This window comes from Archocentrus centrarchus, chromosome 6, assembly GCF_007364275.1.
Source record: "Archocentrus centrarchus isolate MPI-CPG fArcCen1 chromosome 6, fArcCen1, whole genome shotgun sequence".
NCBI classification, from domain to species: Eukaryota; Metazoa; Chordata; class Actinopteri; order Cichliformes; family Cichlidae; genus Archocentrus; species Archocentrus centrarchus.
Genome location: NC_044351.1, coordinates 3,428,152 through 3,456,005, shown reverse-complemented (window position 1 = coordinate 3,456,005; position 27,854 = coordinate 3,428,152). Strand labels below are relative to the sequence as shown.

At 39.6% G+C, this 27,854-nt stretch overlaps 1 protein-coding gene across 1 annotated transcript in view; it reads left to right on the top strand.

Moving 5' to 3' along the window:
* The window catches only part of agbl1 (AGBL carboxypeptidase 1), a 97,734-nt gene extending 75,281 nt beyond the window's left edge, over positions 1-22,453 (top strand). The window contains exons 18-27 of the mRNA XM_030730966.1: positions 1,411-1,498; positions 2,889-3,021; positions 4,070-4,223; positions 9,235-9,415; positions 13,420-13,549; positions 15,428-15,559; positions 15,739-15,801; positions 16,197-16,310; positions 19,136-19,290; positions 22,165-22,453. Coding sequence (XP_030586826.1) covers positions 1,411-1,498; positions 2,889-3,021; positions 4,070-4,223; positions 9,235-9,415; positions 13,420-13,549; positions 15,428-15,559; positions 15,739-15,801; positions 16,197-16,310; positions 19,136-19,290; positions 22,165-22,453 — 1,439 coding nt within the window. The remainder of the gene's footprint in view (positions 1-1,410; positions 1,499-2,888; positions 3,022-4,069; positions 4,224-9,234; positions 9,416-13,419; positions 13,550-15,427; positions 15,560-15,738; positions 15,802-16,196; positions 16,311-19,135; positions 19,291-22,164) is intronic.
* Positions 22,454-27,854: the final 5,401 nt, after the last annotated feature.

Genomic DNA, 27,854 nt, shown 5'->3' with positions numbered 1-27,854 from the left:
TTTTTTTTTTCATTTAAATAGGATGAATGGCTGATAAAAAGTTTGACTGACTAATACTAATTAATCACTGTACTAATTAAGGTTAAACCCATTGTATGAAACATGACTATAATGCAAGGATTAATAGTCTCTTTAGGGGTACCAACAAATCTTTGTAAAATACTCCAATCACAATTTTATTGGTTTACTGCATCACATACTAAATCTATGCAGGTATGCAAGACTTTTCAGGAGAAATGAAGCATTATTTCATTGAACCTTAAAGGTACCAGCAGATTTGTCCACCTCTGGAAAAAGAGGCACTCAGAGACCCCTATGAGTGCCAATTACAATCAGAGATGATGATGTTGCAACACTGTTGCAAATAACAGAAGAGATTAATGCTGCAGAATTGCACAAATAATTTCAATAAACATTTTAATAAAATTTTATTCCTATGTTGAGTGCGCTCTCAGTGCTGCTGTTTATTTCTAAATAAACGGACGGCTGCACATCAGAGCTCTGAAACCTTAAAACATTGAAGGTTACTATCTGACAGCCAAATAAAGGAGAGGCTTTAAAACACTAATTAGTGAAAATGTGAAGCTTCCAAACAATTTTAATGTTTAAGTTCTCTGACAGAACCTTCCTAAAGGGATTGATAAAGTTTTATCTAATCTAATCTAATCTAATCTAATCTAATCTAATCTAATCTAATCTAATCTAATACCAAAGATCTGCTCCTGACAGGTTATGTTTAACTCTGACTTTAAGCTTCAAATATCTCGCTTTGTCATACACCCATCTCATTAACAAAACTCACAAGTGTAGAAATAACAAAATAGAGACAGCAAAAATAAAATGCCTTCTTACTCTGACAAAGTAGATCATTCTTTCCAAAAGAACTTTGTGTCTCATACAGGTTTTGTGAAAGGAAAACTGGTCTATAAACAGCCTCAGGCTTCAGGGTCCCAGGTGGTAGGTTGTGAGAAGCATCCAGGATGCATCCTAGACAGATGCCCAAACCATCTCAACTGGCTCCTTAGGATGTGGAGGAGTAATGGCTCTACTCTATTATGACTTTACAGATTAAAAAAAAAATAAAAAATGGTAGAATCAGCATAGTGGCTGAGCCAAATTTGTGGCTCTTGACAGCCAGAAAGGGTGTTACCCCAAAGAGTAAATAAATACAGTGTCCAGAAGTTCAAACTAAACTGGAAATAGAGATTGCAGAGACAGTATAAAGATGTCTTCTCTTATGTGTAAAACATAAAAGAAGTTTCTGTCGAGGCCTGCACTTGAGGGTCTGAGGTAAAAAAGACTGTAATTTCCTGCAACAACAGAACATGCAAATTCTTACATCAACACAGTGAGCATGGCTGAGACACCAAATTTCACATTTCTGTCTGTCTGTCTGTGTATGTACTGCAGGAATGCAGCCGGTGCTGTACTCTGTAAAAGAAGCTCTGGAAGGTAGACCACACTGGGTCAGGACTGGAATGGAAATGTGTTATTTCAGGTATGAAAAAATGGAATTTAATGGCCATATAAGAAGAATTTAGCTGTGTTTATTTCTTTATTAAAAGAGATGTTGACAATCCAGGTCATAGAGAGTCACTTTAGCAGGCTGCTGAATGAAGGTAAGACCTTGAAATACATTTAATGGAAAGGAGACAATTCGGGCAATTTGTGAAGACCCACAGGAGTGAACTCGATTAAATTAGTCATAGTTCAAGAATAGGGTGAGAGGCTGGGTACACCCTAGAGGGGTTGCCCAGTTATCACAGCATTAATGCAGAGAAACAGACAACTATTTACTAGATTTGGAATCACCAAGTAACCTAACATGCATGTCTTTGGACTGTGGGTGGAAGCCACAGGAGAGAAGATGAAAACTCTACATGGAAAGGCCCCACACTGGGTTCAGACCCAGGACTTTCTTCCTGCAAAGCAATGGTGCTAACCAACATACCACTGTACCACCATACAGAAACCCCATGATATGTCACAGTACCTTACTCATGAAGCTGTGAATGTAAGGATTTTTGCAGTTTGCAAAAGTCTCTTCATTTCAGTCATTTTTAATGCTTTGAAATGGGATTGTCAAGCACACACCAACAGTCTAGTCCAGCCACACTGAATGCAAGCATGTATGGACTACTGCACTATTACAGGCATTTTGAACGTGAGACAGAAGTCACAGTCTTCTGTGAAATGATGAGTTCTTATAGTCACATGAATCACATGAACAGCCTGTGACATCCATGTGTCGCATGTTAATGCCTTTCTGCTGTACTCAAACTTTACACTTCGCTTTTCTGTGAGAAAACGTCACAACACAGTCACATACCTGGGTTTGAGTCTCTTGAGTCTGTAACAATAACTCTCATTTTCCATAGTGTTATTTTCTTGTTATGTTGCTATGAGTTGGCAGCTTTTCCAAGCTACGTGTGTCCAGTGTTGGTTGGTTTTTGAGTGGAGATGATTTAATGTTTGTTTTATACTCCTTGGATAACATTATCTCAGGATGGTTATGTGCAACATGACCCCTCATGTTCGTAGTGTTCCCAGAGTATTTTTACTTTTACACAACATTCCTTGCAAAATCCATGTGTCACACTCATCTCTTTAAAAATAAAAAAACCCTCCAAAATAAGGCCACAAGTTTGATTTAAACACAAAGTGCACTTCTGTGATTTCTTTCTCTGAGGCCTTTAGCTGTTTTACCACCTCTGAGGACCTCACTAGAAAAAAGCAGTCAATAGCACCATCTGGTGGACTGAAAATCTTGTTTTAAAATTATTTCCTGTGTTGATACAATCTTACCACACAGCTACTATGCTGTATCAGGTTCCACTAATAGATATTCTACACACAATGTAAATTTGTTCTTCTATTTTCTCCAACAGAAACAACTTTTGTCCAGCACAAGGCAGAAGGAAAACCACCTTTTACACTCTGACCTTTACCATCACCTTCAAACACAGTGAGGATGTCTGCTATCTGGCCTATCATTATCCCTACACATATTCTGCTCTGAAGGTATTTATCTTACTTACTTTTTCGCATAATAATCCTGTACTTTTACTTTGGTAGGAATCGCTTAGATATAGATAGATAGAATTTTTTGCGAACTTCCTGTAAAGTACAAGTATCTGCTTTATATTAGGCCTGCAGAGAAGAAGGGAGGCAGTTAGACAGAGCCTGGGAGCGACTGTGAGGAGCAGAGATAGGTTTCTGAGTGCATAGGTCTTACTGCGTGATCCAGGTACGAGAAACTCAGAGGAATACTCGGAAGGGCCAAAGAAGTGCATGCTGGTGGAGAGTGGGCAGGCAGTTGAATTGGGGTTAGATCCAAAAGTCCTTTAAACAGCATAAGGGGCCAGAGCTCAGAGTCCACAGGTGAGGCATGGCTGGTCTCCTGAGACAGGGGTTGGAAACTCATTACAAGGAACTGAGAGAACACCAGGAAATCAGAAGCACAAACTCACAGGAGCAAATATTAAACTGGTGGACATGAGTGGACGCAAGGAACTGGTGAAAAAGAGCTGCTCATTAGTGAACTAATGAACAGATTCTCAACAGGTGAGACCAGGACAACCCCAGACGAGTAGCTCTGCCCCAAGGTGGAACCTACGCCAGCCCACCTGAAAAGCAAACAAACATACAAAGAACCTCCGAGCAGGCTCAACCCTGACAGTACACCCCCTCAACGGACACCTCCAAGTGGCCTACCAGACTACCTGATGGCACCTGTAGAAGTCAGACACAAAGGAAAGCTCCAAAATTAAGGAGTGAGGAATCCTAGGAGCGCTCCTCAGGACCATCTCATAAAAATGAGAAATACTTTATTTAACCCGTGTTTGGGAAATAATTTTGTTACAGCAGTTAAAAAAAAATTATTCCTAAGTAGTTAATGCAATACTTTTGTTAAACTCATTGAATTAAAGCTGAAACCCTGCACTTCAATCACATCTTGATTATTTGAGTTCAAATCTACTGTGGTGATGAACAGAGGCAAAATTACAAAAGAAATATGCTTTTGTCCAAATACTTATGGACTTAAATATATATTTGTTGTTTTTGTCAGGCTCACTTGAAAGTACTGCAGAAATCAGTGGATCCTGCCAAGGTGTTTTTCCAGCAGCAGACTCTTTGTAGCACTTTGGCTGAAAATTCCTGTCCAGTAGTCACCATCACTGCCTGTCCGGCCAGCAGAAGGTGGAAAGACCTGCACCAGTTGCGTAAGTAGTGCTTTGTGGTCCAGGTACTAGTCATGCCAGGGGTACAAAAATTTGTTTGCACAGTCACATTACAGGAATTGTAAATAGACTGGTATTTATATTCCACCTTTCAACTCGATTTGAGCACTCAAAGTGTGCTCTACTACAAGTCTCATTCACCCAGTCACAAGCATTCATAACAGAAAGGCAAACACATTTTTCATGGTTCTGTTCAGGGATTAGAGTAGTAGTTAAGGTAATGTCTGGTCAGTGGACCCCACTCACTGATGCTGCATGTGTGGAGATATATGTACATTTGCACATAAAACTATCACTGTTTTATGATAAGTCCAAACCAGCCAATTTTATTATTACCGTCTTTTATTGGTTAGTGAGTCAGAATTATAACGAATTAAGATGCATATGTATACCGGCATGCTTCTCTATGTGTGAAAATATGGTAGCACTTTATATTACAGCCTGGCAATGATGAAATAAGCAAATAACAAGGCAACAGTGTGGTAATAATGTGGCAATAGGTAATAACACCCTTTAATTACTATGTAATTAAAAGGCAATGATCAAGTATTAGCTTTGTATCAACAGTAGTTTTTAGGAACGTCTAACAGGCAAAACCAGTTAAGTAATATTTTGGTAACAATATGTTAATCTGTAAGCAGTAAAAAACTACCTTTTGTGTAGTATTTTAAACTAAACAATTTTAATATAGTGACATTAAAGTGGTGTGATGTAGTAACGCCCCTAAGCAGCAAATAGGAAAAATGGTAGCAATGTATTGTGTATCCACCAGGTGGAGCAGTGATAATGGAAGCATATTAATTTATAACTTGCTACACTGTATATTCATGCATTTTAGATTTGCTCAGGGGTTCTAAAAGTATAACAGAATCATAATCAATCTTTCTGTAAAACACTGATATAGATATTTTGCTTGCAGCAAATAAAGCAGAGGTTGTGTACACTGAACAAAACAGAACACTGTCACGGCTGAAGGCACAGCGAAGGTGAACCCAAATGCAGACATGGAAAGAGGCAGGTCTATATTGAGTCAAGCAATTTATTGTACAAATCAAAAACAAAATAAACAATAGGATGGCTCTCTGGGGTTTTCCTAAAGTTGTACAGTACTCCAAATCCTTACAAGCAGTGGGAGGGTGCGTAAACAGAGAGGGGCTGGTCTAGACAGAGGGAGAAGGAGAGATGAGTTATGGGCTGGAGTGAGCATAACATAAAGGTACATAAGGAAGTAGCAGAGGGGGCAGCTTACGTGAGGAGCAGTAATGGAAATGTCCAGAGGGAGATGCAGGTGGCTGGGTGGTGTGACGCTTCTTCCAGGAGGGCAGGCAGGCTGAGAAGCAAGGGAGTTTCTGCAGAGACGAATGACGAATATATCCAGTAGGTTGAGCACAAAAACTCCTTAACACACAAAAAAAACACACGAGTGAGTAACTCAGAAAACTACTTCTGTTAGAAGCTGGCTGGAGGACACTTTACCGCGGACATTCGCAGACACTGGCAAAGACAGGAGGCTAGAGCAAAATACCGTAGTGATGAATGATAACTCGCTGCAGGTAAGTAAAAGTAAGTAAATTTGTATTTATATAGTACCTCTCAAGACATAAATCACAAAGTGCTTCACAGCAATAAAACAAACTACTACTGGAGTAAAAAAAAAAAAAAAACCCTAACCAAACACAAGTCTAAAAAGATGAGTTTTTAGCTGTTTTTTAAAAGACACCACTGAATCCATAGTTCCAGAGTCGGGCAGCTACTGTAGCAAAAGCTCCATCCTTTAGTTTTCAGCCTTGTATGATGTAAGGCCAGTAGGCCCTGATCACATGACCTCAGAGACCTTGTGGGGATGTACGGATGCAAGAGTTCACTGAGATAAGTTGGGGCTTGACCATGAAGACTTCTATAAGTCAGGACCAGAGTCTTAAACTGGACTCTAAACTGGAATTTAATGGGGAGCCAGTGCAGCTGGATCAGTAACGGTGTGACATGAGAATACTTGGAAGACTTTGTCAAAAGTCTCGCAGCAGCATTCTGAACAACCTGGAGACGCTACAGGGAGTTTTTGCCAAGACAAGTAAATAAAGCATTACAATAATCCAGACATGAGGAAATGAATGCATGGATAGCAATCTCAAGACTTAACTTAGCAAGGTTCCTTAAATGACAGGAGTGAACCAGAAATTTGACATGGGTACTATAGAGAACGCAGAGTCAAAGGTTATCCCGAGGTTCCTGATGGAAGATTTAGCAAATTTGCCAAGGGGACCAAGAGCGTCCATTATCCTGGGTACAAATCTATCAGGTGTGCAGGTACTCCATGAGACAGCATCTAGCCCAGCCCCACCCTACAGGGGAGGAGAAACCAGCCTGCCAGCCCCCTGAAACAAAGCAGAGAATAGAAAAACCACCATACCACACCAATCCATGACAAACACAGAAAGTGATGCCTGCACCCGAAGGTTATTGCCGACTAGGGTTTCTGAACATGAGAGCATAAAATGATTAACTGCACTACAAAGGTTTTGAAACAAAAAGTTAAATCAACATTGAAATGTGAATTGATTATTGCTGGGTCCTTTCAGAGAAGGGTGCATTTTAGATGTGATACAAAAGGGCAGTCTCAGGACTGAGTGGAAAGCTGCTGTACGGGACCCGAAGCCCTGCACCTGTAACACCGGGGAGTCCTCCTGTGCTGCCGATGCACCAGCTTTCCAAATAAATTAACAGTCATAGCGGCTCGATCGCAGTCACGCATTACTGTCATTACTTACTTTCATTAAATACTGTGCTTCTCTGTGAAAGGGACCTAATGCAACAACAGATAAATGTCCCACAAAAACGTGTCCAACCAAATAATTCAGTTCAATTTTATTTATATAGCGCCAAATCACAACAAACAGTTGCCTCAAGGCACTTTGCATTGTAGGTAAAGACCCTACAATAATACAACAGTCAAAACGACCCCCTATGAGCAGCACTTGGTGACAGTGGGAAGGAAAAACTCCCTTTTAACAGGAAGAAACCTCCAGCAGAACCAGGCTCAGGGAGGGGGGGTCATCTGCTGTGACCGGTTGGGCTGAGGGGAGAGAGACAGAGATTAATAATAACTAATAATCAAATACAGAGTGAATTATAAACAAAGTAAATAAGGTGAATGAAACGAAACAGTGCATTATGGGAACCCCTCCAGCAGCCTAGGGCTATTGCAGCATAACTAAGGGAGGGTTCAGGGTCACCTGATCCAGCCCTAACTATAATTTGATCAAAAAGGAAAGTTTTAAGCCTAATCTTAAAAATAGAGGAACCACAAGTAAGCCAGCAGTCTGAGAGCGAAGTGCTCTGTTGGGGTGATATGGTACTATGAGGTCTTTGAGATAAGATGGGGCCTGATTATTCAAGACCTTGTAGGTGAGGAGAAGGATTTTATATTCTTTTCTAGATTTAACAGGGAGCCAATGAAGAGAAGCCAATATGGGAGAAATCTGCTCTCTCTTTCTAGTCCCTGTCAGTACTCTAGCTGCAGCATTTTGGATCAGCTGAAGGCTTTTCAGGGAGCTTTTAGGACAACCTGATAATAATGAATTACAATAGTCCAGCCTAGAAGTAATAAATGCATGAATTAGCTTTTCAGCATCACTCTGAGAAAGGATGTTTCTAATTTTAGAAATATTGCGCAAATGCAAAAAAGCGGTCCTACATATTTGTTTAATATGTGCATTGAAGGACATATCCTGGTCAAAAATGACTCCAAGATTTCTCACAGTGTTACTGGAGGCCAAAGTAATGCCATCCAGAGTAAGTATCTGGTTTGACACCATGTTTCTAAGATTTGTGGGGCCGAGTACAAGAACTTCAGTTTGATCTGAATTTAGAAGCAGGAAATTAGAGGTCATCCAGGCCTTAATGTCTTTGAGACATTCCTGCAGTTTAACTAATTGATGTGTGTCATCTGGCTTCATTGATAGGTAAAGCTGAGTATCATCTTCATAACAATTAAAATTGATGCAATGCTTTCTAATAATACTGCCTAAGGGAAGCATGTATAATGTAAATAAAATTGGTCCTAGCACAGATCCCTGTGGAACTCCATAATTAACCTTAGTGTGTGAAGAAGACTCCCCATTTACATGAACAAATTGGAGTCTATTAGATAAATATGATTCAAACTACTGCAGTGCAGTACCTTTAATACCTATAGTATGCTCTAATCTCTGTAATAAAATGTTATGGTCAACAGTATCAAAAGCTGCACTGAGGTCCAACAGGACAAGCACAGAGATGAGTCCACTGTCAGAGGCTCTAAGAAGATCATTTGTAACCTTCACTAATGCTGTTTCTGTACTGTGATGAATTCTGAAACCTGACTGAAACTCTTCAAATAAACCGTTCCTCTGCAGATGATCAGTTAGCTGTTTTACAACTACTCTTTCAACAAGTGGCTGTATCTGTAGTTAGTTCCCTTTTGTGTTCCAGTCTTGTGTGCATTTGTTCTTCATATTTCCATGTCCACCTGTCTAGTCCTATTCTCCCCTATGCCAATCTCATCTTTGTCTCCTGTTCAGTTCTGTCTTCCAGTTTTATTGTGGTAACTGTAGTTTTCTGTGACTTGTATTGCATTTACTTCCCTTGCCTCATTATGTCTATAGTTTCCATGCTGCCACCTGTTGTCTGTCTTCTCATTATCCTGTAAGTGTTTATATTGTCTCTGTCTCCTGCTATTCTTTCTCCCTTATTCTCTGGTATATCCTTACTCCTAGGTTGTATTCCCGGCTTGTTTGTAGTCTGGATTTTTGGAAAAATCTTCAGCATTAAAGCTGCTGTTTGAGTTCACATTCTGTCTCCAGAGTCCTGCATATTGGGTCCATGTCCTACCTGTCACACAGCACTATATGACTGTTTTAGATGTGTGATCCATGAAAATGCCATGATGCAAGATACTTGAACTTGAATTAGGCAAATTGATGATTGTGTAATGATAATCTCTGTATCTTCTTAGGTAATCGCCCCTATATTGTACTGACCAGCCGTGTACATCCTGGTGAGTCCAATGCCAGCTGGGTAATGAAGGGCACCCTGGAGTTTCTGTGCAGCAATGACCTGGTGGCCCAGAGTCTCAGGGAGGCCTTTGTCTTTAAAATCATTCCCATGCTCAACCCAGATGGAGTCATCAATGGCACGTGAGTGAGGAGCAGGAATTTTGGAATGGTCAAAAAAGATTGTTCCTTCTTTGATGGAAAACATGTTTTCAGGGAAAGGATTGAACGCCGACTGTAGGTATGTGGCAAAAAAAGTGATTAAAATAAAAAAAAAAACTTCCATTATCAGATAGAGCTTGAAAAAAGAAACAAAATGACTTCCAATATCGTCAAGATTGGTTGAGAAATAATGGATTTATCCCAATTTTAGTACAATCAGAAGTCGATTGTTTTATCATGTTGTTTTATATGGTACAAAACAAATAGCCATAACTTTGTTATTCTTAAAGATAATGGACCAAATTTGCTGGACTTTGAGAATACAGACTGGGCATTCAAATCAAGATATGTTACAAAAATTGTTATTCTTTCGAATTATATCTGAAATCTGTGCAGATAGAGCATGGAAACATTTACATTTTGATACCTAAACCACATCAATGGCACCAAAAAATAATGAAGTTACAGCCATTTAATCTCTGATCTCTTGGCCGCCAAGCAGTGAAATCTGGCTTTGACAGCAGAGCATTCTGGGCATTAAAAAACTACTTTCTGATCAAGAAAACATGTTGAAACTAAGTCAGTTTTAAGTTGAAACATAAGATTACGTGTCCGTATCCTTTAAATTGGTGTCCAAATGTGCGATCAGCAGTCAGCTACATTCAGCCTGTTGTAAAGCAAACAGGTGAACGTTTCTGGCTGATGATGTGGTGATTGTAACAAACCTACTTATACTAGGCTTCTTAATAATGCAATGTTAGATGTTTTCATACTGTTGGAACTACAATGTTCCAAAGGTGGAATTTTTTACTTCATTAGTGATAAAATTTTTTAAAATAGTTTATACTTTCACTGGCCACTTCATTAGGTACATGCATTCAGTTGTGTACTAAAACATCTATCTAATCAATCACATGGCAACAATTCAGTGCATTTAAGCATACAGACATGTTCAAGAGAACCTGCTGAAGTTTAAACTGAGTGTTAAAATGAGGACAGCAGGTGGTTTAAGTGACCTCAAACATGGCATTATTGTTGGTGCTTGGCTGGAATGAGTATTTCAGAAACAACTGATCTGCTGGGATTTTCCCACACAACCATCTGTAGAGTTTATAGAGACTGGTCCAAAAAAGAGAAAATACAGTGAGTTACCATTCTCAAAAATACCCTGTTGATGCCAGAGGTCAGAGGAGGATGCCCAAACTGCTTCAAGCTGTTAGGAAGGTATATCACACCTCCAGTTCTGTCAAATATAAACAAACCAGTTGGACAGGGATTTTTTCAGTTTTTCATGTTCCAGGGCACAAAGTCCTTCTGTTTATGAATTGTACACAACAGCATGTGACTCCCCCTTCCCCATTTCCAAGGAAGGATCAGTGCCACGGCAGAGCTGCAGTCCAAACAGAATTGTTTGATTTGTCTTTTTCAGGAAATATCAGGATGGGCACGGCCAAAAGAGGAAATTTGTTGAAAAGAAAAGGCTCCCAGCTCATTAGCTACCAAGACTGCTTATCTGAAGATACTTAGAAATATCCATATGTCAGTCTAGCCCTATTGATATATAGAGCATCACCTACTGGGACAGCACAGCTAAATTTGGCAGTCTGGTTGGGAGTTTGTTGAGATATGACTTTCCCTTATCTGCTCCATGTAACTCTAAACTACTATTAAACTATCCTTACATAATCTCTGCAAAAGGCTTTCACATTTGCATCATGATGCCAAAAATATTTCACAGATTTCCATTATTACATAATCATCTCTATATATCATGACAATAATCATATTTATGTCTTCTCACAAATCTCAGAATCTACGTATGTCAGCTTTAGTGTCACTGTTAAGTTAGAATATCAGATAAGCATATGCTACAGTAGCTCCTACAGTATTACAATAACATTCATCGTTTGATATCATTTTTGATGTTTTTTGGTTTTCCAGTTGCTGTTAGTTTAGACAATGGCACATTTTTGTAATTTTGTAATTCTGTAGAGAGTTATGATGCAAACGATATGCAAACTTTCAGCTCTAACTAAAATTACTGCATTAACTGTTTATGAATTATATTCACTTTTATGCATAATCAGCAATTTTCAGATTCTCAGAAGTAATCATCTCAATATGAGGATCAAAGAGATGGCAATCCAACTGAAGCAGACATTATTAGCCTGAAAAACCAAAAATAAATCTGTCAGAGTGAAAGCAAAACCTTTACTCAGAAACAGTGTTGAGGAGGTACTTGTAGACACATCACAGTCAGAGTCTACAGTCAAGAAATGCCTTTATGAAAGTAAATACAGAAGATTCACAGCAGGCCACATGAGAGTTTTTCAGGAAGTATCTAAAAGAGCCTGCACAGATTACCTTGTACCAGAATAACGGCAAGAGAAGTATTTTAAAGGAAAGGAACAGCTCATGATCCATTTTTGACAGATCACCATCATCTGTCAACCATGGCTGATGTGATGATATGGCATGGGCGTGTACGTATAGCTGATGGTGGAACTGGGTCAGTAGTGTTTAGAAGTGGCTGCTGATAGAAGTAGCAGTTTAATTTAAGCCTGTCTTGTCTGGCAGGTTTTACAAGCAGGATTATGATCTGAATGCACTGTTGTGCCAAACATATTTGCTCTATAGATTCTCTATAGGCTCCTCTTGTTAGTGTTTTTCCTTTTTGGTTTATTTATTTGTTATTTTTCACATATATGTATATGTGTTGTAGCAATGCTGGAGTTGACAGGCTGGGGAAAAAAAAAAGAAAGGGGGGAAAATAGAAAAGGGGACAGAGTCCAAGTGGAAAACCACAATGTTTAATCAACTGCTGCACCTGCAAAAAAACAATCAGTACCTGGAAAAAACAAATACATGTAAGAAACAAAAACAAAGCATGGCGGCACAAACCAACAATTTTGTTGTGTGTTTGTGTGCATGAGTAAGAGTGTGAATGTGTGTTTCTGTCATGAAACGTACTTAATAATGAGGGCAGAAAGCCGCAGCAATGCCCACCAGAAGACAGAGGCAGGTAGAGAAAGACCCAGGAGACGCAGGCCGCCTGCAGCCCACCAAGAAAAGTGAAGACCCGCAGCCACACATCCCAGTGACAACCACATTACCACCCCAGCAGAGGGGAGAGGGAGGCCCCAGACGGAGCTCCCCTACTGTAGCTGAGGGGCAAGAGCCCCAGAGAACCCGAGCCAGCGCGAAAGCCCCCCCTTACCCCGCACACACAGGCACACCACTGCACCTGAGGTCAGCACCACCACCCAACCGCAGAGGGCAGCCTGCTCAACACCAGACACCCATTCACTCGACAATAGACACAAACTGGCCTGAGTTGGAAACATGGTGCCCCAGCCCACTCTAACTACCCCATGATGGTTGCTCCTTCACCTGAACGCCCCACCCCCTCCATTCTGCAGGCACTCCAGAATCCCTGAAGCACAGACACGATCGGGACAGCACAGACCACTCCAGTGCAGGGTGACCCCAGGGCCCCAGACCCTGCACCCTGAACCCCACAGAGAAAACCAGCCACCCAACCAAGGGCCAGCATGCGCCACCCTAAGGCCCATATCATTTGACCTCTGACCTCATTTTTGCATTTCACATCTGCCTTTCTTTCAATTTGATCCCAAAATGTGTCCAGTTATTTACAAATCAATATCTATTATCCATCACCTACTCCTACATAATGTTTGTGTAATCAAAGTAACCATCTGTCATGTTACCCTTGTCTGATTTTTTTTTTACTGCATTGCAAACTTCTTAAAGTACATTTAAAAAGAACAAAGAAAATAAATGAATATCTACAAAATATAAAACTATTCTTAAAAAAGGAAATGCTGCCCAGAGAGTGAGCTTCCTTGGTGGAGGTTTGTGCTCTTGGAGTGCTTCTTGTTTGGTGTATATAACAGTGATTTACCCTCACCATTGGTTCAGGAAAAGAAATGACAGTGCAAATATTCTTTTTTGCATCGTCTCCTCAGAAATCGATGTGATCTGAACAGTAAGGATCTGAATCGTGAGTGGTGTAAACCAGACCCTGTTCTGAGTCCAACCATCTACCACACCAAAGGCTTTCTCTACTACCTCAACAGTATAGGACGGACTCCACTGGTGAGATAAGCATGCTGTTACATATTGTGAGTCTGTTTGTGTGATTGTATTCTTTTTAAAATGTTAAACTTTTTGGTTTTGCTGAAAATCTATCCAGTAAGTTTTCAGCCCACTTTCAGACATCAGTTTATCAGCAGTCGGGACAGCTGGTCATATCCACAGTTCTCAGTTACAGCCGCCGTAACCAGCATGTGGCACCGCTTCAAAAACAAAAGTACAGATTTTAGCTGTTTGACTGTCCTCATAATGCCATAGTTTGTATATACAAAAGTGAATAAAAATGAAATAAACAGCAAGAGAAACCAAAGCTTAAAAAAAGACTAGAATAGAACTTTATTGTCATTATACATACAACAAAATTCCATTCAGAACAGCCATCCAAGAGGAGGACAGACAAGACTAATTCTTTAGTTATAGTTTGTACAGTTAGATCCATAATTTTTTGGACAATACTGTCTCACCACCACAGTGGATATGAAACAATCAATATGTGAGTGTTTTACAGACTCAGCTTTAAGTCACACATTTAAGGACTGAATTGACTATTTACCATTTTCAAAGACTCAAAATTCATTGGACAAACTAACAGAATCTTTCAGTTTTGCATTCAGTTGTGTACACATCACATCATCAAGAAGCGCCCATCCCAAATTTTCTATGTGCTGATACTATGCTGCAAAAGATACCACCCAATGTTATCATACTCCATCATAAATTACTACATCACAAAGACTAGAAATGTATTTTATTGGCTTTAAAAACCTGTAAAATATGATTTTATATTTTTATTTTATAATTCAGATCCATATGAACAGATAATAGCATATATAGTCTGGATAGATTTTATTCAGTTCATCCACCCAAATAAAATCCTCTAAAAAACTGAATGAATAAAAGAAAAACATTTGCAGAGATATGAAGCGTATTGGTGTGGTTTTTGTGTAGGGTTTCTAGTTCACATTATTGGGAGTATTTTGATTGAAAATAGAAAAAGACAATGAACAGTAACTGTTTATACCCGAGTACCAAATTTCATAGCGATAGATGAAAAATTTACTGAGATATGAATTTTTAAATTTGATGTTGAGATAGGGATTTAAAAAAAAATATTTTGGGTAATTAAGTAAACTTTATTCATATAGCACCTTTCACAGATAAAATCACAAAGTGCTTTACAATGTGCAAGTAAAATAAATACAAATAGCTGATACAAACAATACAAAACATTTAACTAAAAGTGAGTTTTGGTGACCTTCGACCTTTGATCTTAAAAATGAAACCATGTTCTTGGGCTCCCAAGGAATATTTCCACAAAGTTTTATCAATTTTGAATCAAAATGTTTTTGAGTTAACAGACAAACAGGTGAAAAACATAACCTCCCTCCACCTCCTGTTAGGCGGGGTCAAAAACACTACCAATCTACAAAACAATGGCACAACATTACGTACCCCTACCTCCTCCAGAGTGTTCTCCACTCGGCTCCATGCTGTCAGGAGATTTTTATTAACCAAGGACAGAGTTTTGAGATCATGCATTTATTCTGATTTTTCAGTCTGACGAGAGTCTCGTTCATTTGTTCCTTCATCCAGTACTGAGAGTTTCAGTGAACAGTTACCAAATGCAAGTTTAAAAATTAGAATAAACTTCAACTCCAAATCTGTTGTCTGCTTAATTATAAGAAATGGCTGTAAATCCCAAACAGCTAACACAATACTTTTGTGTTAAAGCTGAAAGTCTGGACTTCAATCACATATTAATTGTTTGATTTAAAATCTGCTGCTTGGTGTACAGAGGAAAAATTATGATGCTTATGAATCTAAATACTTGGCTATTTTATGAAACACAGCCAAAGTTCTTTCTGTGTTCATGTTTTCTAGGTGTTCTGTGACTACCACGGCCACTCCAGAAAAAAGAACGTGTTCCTGTACGGCTGCAGTATTAAGGAGACTCTCTGGCAATCTGGCTCTGCAGTTGACACTGTAGGATTGAAAGAGGATCCTGGATATAGGGTAAGATGCACCACACATACAAAGCCAAGCAGGCCATAGAAGGTTCTGTTTAAAAAAGACATTTTATATTCTAGTGGTTTACTGGCAGCAGGATTTCAGGTTCTGAAAGCACAGAAAATTTTGAGTTATCATTCCGTCTCTCTCTCTCTCTTTATCCATCAATCTTTTTGTTTCTCTAGACAATTGCAAAGACCTTGGATCGCATCGCACCGACCTTTTCTTTCAACAGCTGCAACTTTTTGGTAAAACTTACAATATAAACAATCGTGCAGCTTTCATTTTGAAAATGTTTGCATACAATAAATCCTTAGTTTTGCTGTCAATATCACTATCATGTATGAATTCACATTCTCTTCAGTACTGCAAAGCAAAATTGCATTCATTATCCCTACTAACTACTTTGCCTTCATCATCATATGTCCCTGTCTGGTTAAATCTTGATCATTTATCCAAGTATTCCTCAACATAAACACCAGCATTATCTAAGTCATCATCACTAACTTATCACCACCACTATCATTGATGTCACTTAGTGTTAATATTTGTAACAGTGTGAGCATTTGTATTCACTATTCTTATTATTGTTATATGGGCCATATTCTTTTCTCTAACCTTAATTCTGATTTTAACCTGTCAGGTAGAGAAGTCTCGCTCTGCTACAGCCAGAGTCGTTGTCTGGAGGGAAATGGGAGTCTTGAGAAGTTATACCATGGAGAATACTTACAATGGCTGCAACCAGGGAATATACAAGGTGTGTGTATGTGTGTGTGTGTGTGTGTGTATGTGTGTGTGTATGTGTGTGTGAGACTGTGGGAATCCGGGCCCTCTAATAGAAATATAGAATTTTCCTGTGTGGTGCTTTGTACCTTTCATTTTATGCTAGGTGTACAGGGAGTAACTTGGTGACCAATTTAAACTAGCTTAATAATAACTGTAGTTCTGTAGATCCTCAAGGTCAGTGTTGACAAGGAGACACAGTCCATGGTGTCTTTTCTCTGTCAGACTTTTTTTGAGCAGGACCACATGGCCGGGCTGGGTAACTTTAATTTCTGTCCAAATTAGCAATACAGTTCCAAAACGGTTGGGACACTCTGTAAAATGTAAATAAAAACAGAATATAATGATTTACAAATCTCATAAATGTGGCCATGTCCAGAGAAGCCAATATGGGAGAAATCTGCTCTCTCTTTCTAGTCCCTGTCAGTACTCTAGCTGCAGCATTTTGGATCAGCTGATCCAGAGTAATCCAGAGTAAGTATCTGGTTAGACACCATGTTTCTAAGATTTGTGGGGCCAGGAGAGCCTGTCCTCCTTCAAAAAACAACATTTTATGTCTGCAGGCATGATTTATGACCCATAACTATGTTTTGAAATAAATTAAGTGACCTATATCAGTCATACACAAAGGGGCTTGTGAAAAATGAGTTTGGGTTTCTCCGGCAAATTCTGAAAAAATATGTAAATGTGCATTTTCTCAAATTCCTGAAAAGTCTGCGCTCACTGAATAGATACAACCAGAAAAGTTAAAACAATACACGAATAAATGTTTTAATAAATACAGCATTGTGGGTGGCTGTAGCTCAGTAGGTAGAGCGGGTCACCTACTGATTGGAAGGTCAGCGGTTCGATTCCTGGCTACTCCAGGCTACATGCCAATGTATCCTTGGGCAAGATACTTAACCCCAAGTTGCTCTCCGACCGTCCCGTCAGAGTATGAATGTGTGTGAGTGTTAGCTAATTAAAAGCACCTAGCTTAGTAAACATGGAAGTGCTTGTATGAATGGGAGTGCATGGGTGAATGTAAACATGTTGTATAAGCGCTTTGAGTGCTCATACTGAGTAGAAAAGCGCTATATAAGAACTAGTCCATTTACCACTTTAGTATTTTGGATGCTTTGGCATGCTGACTGGAATAGCCTGGGATTGATCCACCAACCTTCTGGCTAATTAGTGACCTACTCTACCACCTGAGCTACAGCAAAATTACCCACAGACATGACTATGTGACACACAAAGCCACAGGTAGGAACACTCATTTTGGAAATACTCGGGTCTGTAAAAATGACTGATACTGTTGTTTGGATTGGAGGATGTGTTGGGCCAAGAACAAGAACTTCAGTTTGATCTGAATTTAGAAGCAGGAAATTAGAGGTCATCCAGGCCTTAATGTCTTTGAGACATTCCTGCAGTTTAACTAATTGATGTGTGTCATCTGGCTTCATGGATCAATAAAGCTGAGTATCATCTGCATAATAATGAAAACTGATGCAATGTTTTCTAATAATACTGCCTAAGGGAAGCATGTATAATGTAAATAGAATTGGTCCTAGCACAGAACCCTGTGGAACTCCATAATTAACCTTAGTGTGTGAAGAAGACTCCCCATTTACATGAACAAATTGGAGTCTATGAGATAAATATGATTCAAACCACTGCAGCGCAGTACCTTTGATACCTATAGTATGCTCTAATCTCTTATGGTCATCAGTATCAAAGCTGCACTGAGGTCCAACAGGACAAGAACAGAGATGAGTCCACTCTCAGAGGCTCTAAGAAGATCATTTGTAACCTTCACTAATGCTGTTTCTGTACTGTGATGAATTCTGAAACCTGACTGAAACTCTTCAAATAAACCGTTCCTCTGCAGATGATCAGTTAGCTGTTTTACAACTACTCTTTCAAGAATCTTTGAGAGAAAAGGAAGGTTGGAGATTGGCCTATAATTAGCCAATAGAGCTGGGTCAGGGATGTTTTAATAATGGTTTAATTTATGCCCCCTCAAAGGCCTGTAGTACATAGCCAATTAATAAAGATAGATGGATCATATTTAAGACTGAAGCATTAATTAACGGTAGGACTTCTTTGAGCAGTCTTGGCTCCCTGATAAATACAGGAACTAAACCCTGCAATAATACAGAGAAAACCCAACTGTCAAAATGACCCCCTATGAGCAGCACTTGGTGACAGTGGGAAGGAAAAACTCTCTTAACAGGAAGAAACCTCCAGCAGAACCAGGCTCAGGGAGGGGGGGTCATCTGCTGTGACCAGTTGGGCTGAGAAAAAAAGACATACTGTGGAAGAGAGACAGAGATTAATAACAATTAATGATTAAATGCAGAGTGGAGTATAAACAGAGTAAATAAGGTGAATGAAAAGAAACAATGCGTTATGGGAACCCCCCAGCAGACTAGGCCTATAGCAGCATAACTAAGGGAGGGTTCAGGGTCACCTGATCCAGCCCTAACTATAAGCTTGATCATAAAGGAAAGTTTTAAGCCTAATCTTAAAAATAGAGAGGGTGTCTGTCTCCTGAATCCAAGCTGGGAGCTGGTTCCACAGAAGAGGGGCCTGAAAGCTGAAGGCTCTGCCTCCCATTCTATCCTATCCCATAGTATCCCATAGCTGGAGGGGGTTTGGGTGTCTCTGCTTAGGCTGCTGCCCCCGTGAAACGGTTCCATATAAGCAGAAGACGATGGATGGATGGATGCAGTTCTTTTTGACTGTGTGTGTGTGTGTGTGTGTGTGTGTGTGTGTGTGTGTGTGTGTGTGTGTGTGTGTGTGTGTGTGTGTTTACAGGGGCTGCAGACAGGAACCAGGGAGCACCAGGATATGGGGATGAAGTTCTGCCATAGCCTGTTGTCTGTAACCAAAGACACAAAGATTCTATACAGCAGGAAACTCATCAACCATATTGACCTGGACAACAACATTCTGGACCACAAGTCTCACAAGTACGCTATTATTGTAATAAGACTTGCCACTCGTGGGATTTCCTATAAATACCCACGTGTGATGGCTAATAAAAATCCCAGCTACAGCACACAGAATACAGAGATCCTAAATAAGGATGTCTAGAAAGGATTATTAGCAAAAGGTTAATGCTGGGCTAACATGTGGGCCGTAGGGAAGATGCAATGGTTGAACCAGTTATTAATGACTGGTGACGTGGTCTGAAGGGGAACAGAGGGAAAAAGATTAGGCAAGTCTATGAGCTGGCAGGGAGTTGAAGTGGGATTTAGGTATTTATGGCAAGAGGCGATGTAGCAGCTGGTGTAAAACACATCTGATGCCACTCCTGCAAACAAGCAAGCTGTGTGTTTGCACAGAACACAGAGATGGAGAAAAGGGAAAAGAGCTGAGGTGGAGCAAGAGGGTGTTTCATTGTTGTATTGGTATAAAAATTCACTCAGTAATCCAAAGTGAAGATATGTGTTGCTGATAGTAAAATCATATCAAGGAACAGAGTAAAATGTTGAATGAAGGAAATAAGAAAGCGGTACACAGACAGACACTTGCACCTGCACACTGACAAACAAAAAGTGTATCACTTTCACTATTTTATGTTCATGTCATCGCTTACATCGATAATAATTTTATATTTATGATTAATTTAAAGATAGCTTAAGCTAAGATAAATCCGGGCCAGAAAACCAAGACTGCTTATCCATAAAGCAATATTTCGCTCCAGTAGTCTGCAGCATGTCGATGCTTTTCTTTATGTGTAACTCTTCTGTATTATTACTCTTGGTATTTCTTTGCAAACACAACCACAGACTCAGTGTTAAAAGGTATCCTAAAATGTAGAAATGGAACAGTGGAAGTACTCTTACACAGCTTGCTGAAACCCTTTATGTTAGCTCTGATTGAAGAAGAAAACGTGAGACCATAGTGGACTCATATTCTCATTTAAATACTGACTTAGATTTGAGCAGGACTCTACTGGAGAAACATTAAACTTGAATGTGCTCACAATACTGTTGCTGTAGCTGCCCACTATAGTTCTCTTCTACAGAAGTCATTGTGGTTAAGTGGCTCACTAGTCATAAAGACTGATTAAGTATCACAGTACAGTAAATATTCCTCCATAGAATTACTCAGTTTGGGAATCTGTGTGATCCTATGACACCCTTTTTGGAAATGGGATACAAACATTGATACTTTATCAAGTAAATGGCATTTTGTCATTGAGTCATAGTTTGCCTTTACTTTAATATTCTGTAGGGCTTCATTCAAACATAACTCAAACAGGGTGCGACCACCATGGGGTGCATGTGATATTTGTCATGCCTGCTAAACAGCTGGATCTCTCTGTGAGCATCTGTGTGTGCTGGAAGGTGCTACTAAAAGTTTTGTATCCCACACTTTTCACAAAACCTTACAGAAGAAAGGTTTTCTTATTACAAGTTAAAATTAGAGGTAGTCAGATGATATTATTTACATGCTGTTCAGTGAGCTGAGCAACTCCCAAAGAACAACAAGAGCAATGCTTGCATTGCTGTGACTGCATGCATTCAGTAATGTTGACAGTTTTCAATTCAATTCCATTTTGTTTACATAGCACCAAATCACAACAAACAGTCGCCTCAAGGTGCTTTATATTGTAAGGCAAAGACCCTACAATAATACAGAGAAAAGCCAACAGTCAAAGTAACCCCCTATGAGCAAGCATTTGGCAACAGCAGGTGAGAGGGTGCCTGAGGTAGTGCTTGAGGTTGAGCAATACTGGCTAGATACAGTCAGAGGGGCTGGACTCTGTCACAGTCTGCAGTTGCCCTCAGTGAGAAGGGGTGGTTATCCTTGTATTCCCTCAGCTTGCTGCCTGAACATTGGAATTTTCACCAGTGGATGAGAGGGTTGCTTCCTGGCGCCTTTAGGCCAGGAAACAGGTCCTGACTTATGTGCCAAATGATGGTTCAGAGTACCCAGCCTTCTTGAAGTCGCTGGGTGGAGTGATTGAAGATACTCCATCCGGTGAATCCGTCATCCTGCTGGAAAACTTCAGTGCTCATGTGGGCAATGACAGTGAGACCTGGAAGGGTATGACTGTAGCACCAGGACACTCTAGGTTGCAGGATGATTAGCAATTTTGTAATTAGATCATCAGATCTGTGGCTGTGTGTGTGGGCACTCGGGTGAAGAGAGCAGCTGAGCTGTCAACTGAACATGACCTGGTGGTGAGTTGGTTCAGGTGGTGGGGGAGGATGCTGGACAGTATATTTCTAACATTTTTAACCAACACTAGTTACAAAATTAAACACAAATAGCTTCTCCCATTCCAATCCAAGCTGATGAAAATGAAAACTACACAAAATGTTGTTTGTACTGTAATACCTGTTCTGAACATCTTGTATTTTGTTCCTGAGAAATACCACCTCTATTGTAATATTTAAAGAGACTAGAATTTAACAGTAAAAGTAATGAAAACTGAAAACATTTATTTAAAAAATTTCAAACAATAAAAACTAGACAGAAACAAGCAGTTAAACCAAATTCAACACAAAGAATCAAAATAGAAATAACAGCTTGGAAAGTAAAAAATGATAACTGTAACATATCGAGAGAGAACTTGTTTTTTTTATATATCTCACTTCATAAAAAATTGTAATAATATGTTTGCCTTTCAGTTGTCTTCCTGTTAGAATATATGTACATGAGAGTTTGAAAAACAAAATACGATGGGCCACGTAACACATGAAAATGGTTACACCCTAAAACAACTACGACACAAAAATGTAACTAAATTAAGGACATCTATGTCATGCTACACCTGACCTGTTTTTTGGTGAGCAAGACTTAATGTAGAAATTCTTCCTCCTTTCATGCAGCTCTTTTGAAGATGACGAGCCTCCATGTGCTGAGGAGATCGAGTATTCCGGCGACTGTCCCAAACTTAAAGGCACTGATCTGGATTCAGATGTGAACAGCAACATGGTCGGTTCTGATGAAGATGAGGAGGGCGACAAAGAGCACAGTGCTCGAAAACACCAGCAAGACAGTGTCGGCCAGTCTCAGCAGTCAAGCATAAACGGCCACCTGTTTCCTCTACAAACCCGACTGCCATCTGCTGACAGTGAGAAAAGAGACTTGCGTAATGGTGTCAGCATCTCCAACTGATGAATCATAAGTTGATAGATTTTTTTTATTTATTTTTTTTTAGATTTTTTAGTAATGATAGAGATGACAGCCTCAACTATTCTGTTGAAAACACTATGAGCTTTACTCATGAAACATAGCAGGCTTTCCTGGAAGAAAAGAAATCCTTACCTTTGTAATTCAAAACCAGCTAAACTAAAATTTATCACAAAGACTGAAAATACTAGATGTGATCAATGGTGATAAATAGTTCTTAGCAGACTGTAACAGACATGTACAGCTGGGACTCAAATCTTATCTTAACATTTGACTATTTTACTCAGACCTTAACATTCAGTGAAGAAATCTGATAATTGTATCAGTGATTTTAAAGTCTTTAGCGCTGTGGTGGCGCGATGGTGCAGTGGTTAGCACTGTTACCTCACAGCAGCAAGGTCCTGGGTTAGAGTTAGGTTGTGAGTGGGAATGGTGTTGGCCCCCCGCAACCCTGAAAAGGATAAGTTGCTGAAAGGACAATAGTTCAAAGCGTGAAGGATGAAAACCAGCTTCTTATTGAATCATTTGGTATGTAGTTGGTCATCAGCATAGTCTTAATGATACTGATATCATATCACAAATAAACAAAAAGACATTTTCTTTTTAAAAGTAGTTCTAGCAGCATTTTTGCTAGCCACTGTCACATGGTCTTTCAGCAAACACCGTAAACCTTAGAATGATTTTGGTCTGCATTTTGTCCGTCTTTGTCACTGGGTGGAAGTCACATTCAAATAGGCTGTGTTACACTTCAGAAATCGCCTGGTGTAGTGTTGCAGCACCTTATTGTGACAGATATTTTCTGTTGATTAAATGGGATTACAGTAGTAGCTAGTACTTTGATTGTCCGTAAGTATTTAGCAGACTGAAACAAATTTGTTGTTGTTGTTGTTTAAAACTTTTAAATCAACTTAATTGTATTTATTACCTTGAGTACTGGAAACTACCCCCCCCCCCCCCCAAAAAAAAAAAGTCTGCAGGGAAGTGAGGGGAAAGAATGAAAGATATTAATTTCCCAGAAATGCTGAGCAAAATGTCAAGTTCAAACACTATGCTGTATGTTATAGAGTTCAAATGTGTCAAATATAAGGCTGATTGTATATGACATGCTGAACATGATTCTTCCCAGGTGATAACTTTTGGTTTCTAAATAAATATCAGCTTTTTCTTTGCAATTAATATCCTGCACACAGCTCCATCTTTTCAGTTGTCATTACAAATATGCTCATAAAAGGTTAAAGGAGCACTCCGACTTTATCATTGTTTGTTTTTATATTAAACTGTTGGATCTCTGAAATGGAAAAAAAAAGCCTGATTGCTGCTTTATTCAGAAGAGCACTTTATTATAACATTATTAATAAATGTAATATCAGCAAAATGGAACTGCACTGCCTTTACAGCTATTGTGGTGTATCTGGCTGCTGTAGTGAACTGAAGAAAGCTGAGACACTCCTGGAAATCCATAAGGGGACAATTCCTCTTGGGTGCTCTCCGGTATCATGTATGAAATAATAAGTGATTACATTTTCAAATTAATAGAATATTACAAGGTTTTACCCAAGACAGGTATACTGCTGCTGCAACAGGACTGCTTTTTGTATTTCCACAGTAACTCTGAAATTAGAAACATCCTTTCTCAGAGTGATGCTGAAAAGCTAATTCATGCATTTATTACTTCTAGGCTGGACTATTGTAATTCATTATTATCAGGCTGTCCTAAAAGCTCCCTGACAGGGACTAGAAAGAGAGAGCAGATACTTGCTTCTCGTCATGATCGTGGGCTGTTGGCCCAGTGCTTCTTATGTTCTTTGAGTTGTGTTGTTAGTTATGAATTAAGATTTTAGTGATCATAGTTTTCTGTTTAGTTATTTGTGGTTAGTTCCTGTTAGTTCCCTCATGTTGTCTTTCCCATAGTCTGTGTTCAGGTGTTTGTGTTATTCCTCTGGCGTCAAGCCTGGGTTCTGTTTTGCTTCCCATGTCCTCCTGTTCTGTCACTGTTCCTGTGGATGTTTTGGTTCTCATGTCTTAGTCCCTTGTCTCATGTCTTGTGTTTAGTTTGACGTCCCGGTGTTCCCCGTATGTTGTATTTAGATTTCTGTTTTGGTCAGGTTTAGGTTCCCTCTGTGTTAAGTTTCCGTGTGCATCATGGTTAGTCACTTCCTGTTTTATTTTGACAGTCTTGTGTCCTTGTGCTTTGTGTTTAGTTTTGCTTCCCGTCAGTGTAATTGTGTTCAGCTGTGCTCCTCACGTTTCCACTTCCCTCATTATCCCTTTGTGTATTTAGTGTCTGCATTTCTTCTAGTTCCTTGTCGCGTCATTAGATGTGCTTCCACTGGCTCACGTGCATGTCTAGTCTAGTCTAGTCTAGTCAAGTCAAGTTTATTCATGTCTCTCCCTCTCAGGTCTTGTCCGGAGAGAGTTCATGTTTTGTTTTGTATGGCATGCCGGCAATAAAACCTGTGTGTAAAATACATCGTTCCTGAGTTCTGCATTTGGGGTCATCAATCCTGCCTGCACAGCAGCACTTCCTGACACTTCTCTTTATTTGCTCCCTTTTAAATCCAGAATAGAATTTCTTCTTCTCACATATAAAACATTCTGAATAATCAGGCCCCATCTTATCTCAAAGATCTCATAGTACCATATCACCCCAACAGAGCACTTCGCTCTCAGACTGCTGGCTTACTTGTGGTTCCTAGGATACTTAAGAGTAGAATGGGAGGCAGAACCTTCAGCTTTCAGGCGCCTCTTCTGTGGAACCAGCTCCCAGTTTGGATTCAGGAGACAGACACCCTCTCTATTTTTAAGATTAGGCTTAAAACTTTCCTTTATGATCAAGCTTATAGTTAGTGCTGGATCAGGTGACCCTGAACCATCCCTTAGTTATGCTGCTATAGGCTGCTGGAGGGTTCCCATGATGCACTGAGTGTTTGTTTTCATTCACCTCTTTTGACTCTCTTTATACCCCACTCTCCATTTAATCATTAGTTATTATTAATCTCTGTCTCTCTTCCACACCATAACAACTTATAAAAAATGGGGCATTTTTGTCTCATGACCAACTATATGCTTGTCCTGCGTCATTGATCTAATAGCTGAATTCTTTGGTTTAATATTAAAATTTTGGCCCTATTAAGGCCCTAAGTGAACAAAGCTTAAATTTTGCCAACATGCTTTGGAAAATTTGTCTTCACACAGCATCCACAGGCATTTGATCCTGTGGGCCTATTGTACTTTTAGCAGCTATATATTGTTTGAGGCCATTTACTCACACTATTTACAAGACAGTTGTAAAACAGAGTAAAAGTCATAGGCTATCTAAATATGTGTATTATTACTGTTTTGTTTTGACAGCAGTGATATCAGATCCTTTTGTACTCAGCTTTAGGATCAAATAGACGCCTGGTGTTCATGTGAATTAACATCCAGAGGACGTCAAATTATTTCAGTGGATTAGTCTAATGCTATTTACCACTTTCACACTTATTGTGTGGCATAGACGTAAAAGTGGTCCTGCGTAGAGCAGGTCACCCACTAATCAGAAAGTTGGTAGTTCAATTCCTGGCTGCTCCAGTCTGCATGCCAAAATATCCTTCGGCAAGATACTGAACCCCAAGTTGCTCCCCGATGCGCCCATTGGTGTTTGAATACATGAATGTTAGAACATTTATAATTATAGGTTGGGCATAGAAAAAAGTGCTGGCATGAATGTGTGTGATTGAGGAATGTTGTATAATGCTCGAGTAGAGCTGAAAGCACTGTATAAAAATCAGTCCATTTACCACAACACGAGTCGCCCACTGTCAGTGTAACTGTATCATAGGCATGCACAGGGCTATAATAGCTCTCTTGATACAACAGCAGTTAATTAGGTTGGTGAAGTGGGAGCTTTATTGATTGGCTCAGTTAATTGGTCATTTAACTCTCCAATCCCATGGGCCCATTCAGCACAGCTACTGTTGCAGGTTGTGTGTGATGGTGTTTGGCAGCATGTCTGTGTGTGTGAAACTAAGCCTATGCAAAAAATGACAAGACGCACAAAGCAACTTCATACCTTCAAGCTATAAATATCATGCCTTGCTGTTGATATCTATGTTATAATTATGAATGCATGGCCTGGACTTTTTTCACAGCACTGTAAACATGGAGCCTTTTTCAGTTACTTTGGATGATTTCTTGCATTCTTGGATTTTTGCCAGTGATCACTAAGCTGGTAGAAGACGTTTGTCACTCGTGGGAAAATAGATGGATAAAGTTGTGAAAAGAAATCTTACACATAAATAATAAATAATAACCAGTATAGTAATACAGTTAGATACAAGTTATGGAGTGTTTTTTTTAATGGTTATGGTGATGCTCAGTTTATTACAGAGGCAAATGTGCCTGAAGTTAGATTCTAAATTCAAGCATCATCAAATGAAAATATCTGGCCATTTTTCAAATTATCATATGTCAAAAGATCAGAGGATCATTAAACAGTTTCTCCCACTGAATTTGGAGAGGGAGGTACAGACACAAAATCATTATCTGCTGTGCGACTCTGGAAAAAGTGAGGGTGGGGGGGGGCAGGTCAGAACAAAGACAGAGAGTAAGGAGAGCGATATAGGAGGCTCCCCCTCAGAGGGCCAACATCTACTATATCAGGTTTTTAACATATCAAAATATGAAACTGCAGCATGGGGGATGAAATCTGTTCTATGATTTCTGAATAGTAAATTATTTAGTAGTCTGAAAGCTCTTCTAACTACGGTAAAACCTATTGCCAAGGGGAGGGTTGTGAGTCATGTATATGTAATACTGCCTAACACCAGTGACCAGGACACGGACTGAGAATTAGTCTACAGGTTTATATCTGTGCTGTGTTCAGTTTAAGCTCGTGGTGACGAGAAGTACCAGGATGACATATAATCCCCAGCATAAACACTGTTGTCACACTTTGGTTTGTACTCTGGTTAAACAAATACGACCTGCAAAGGAGCCGTGAAGGCACTAAAAGGTGGAATAGAGCCAGACTTGCTGCTTCTGTCTGCTTCATCCCTGTGCCTGCATGGATCCAGCCTCCTCCCACAGTCCAAACACATTCTTGTTCGAATAGAATAACTTTATCACACAAGGGGTGAGGACAAAAGGGAGCTCTGTATACTTGATCTGACAGATTTTTACACTGGATACCTTTCCTGGCACAACCCCCGAGGGAACTGTGTCTCCTCCTGCTATCAGACTGTGGGCTCTTTCGCTTGTGAGGTGAATGTGTAAACCAGTACACAGAATGGAGCCAGTATTAGATTCTAGTGGTTGCAACTCTATATAATGTGTTGTTTCTCTTAGGTTTTGTATTGTATAGATACAATGCAAAAAGAGAGAATTCTGTTTCTATGGTCTTTTAAAC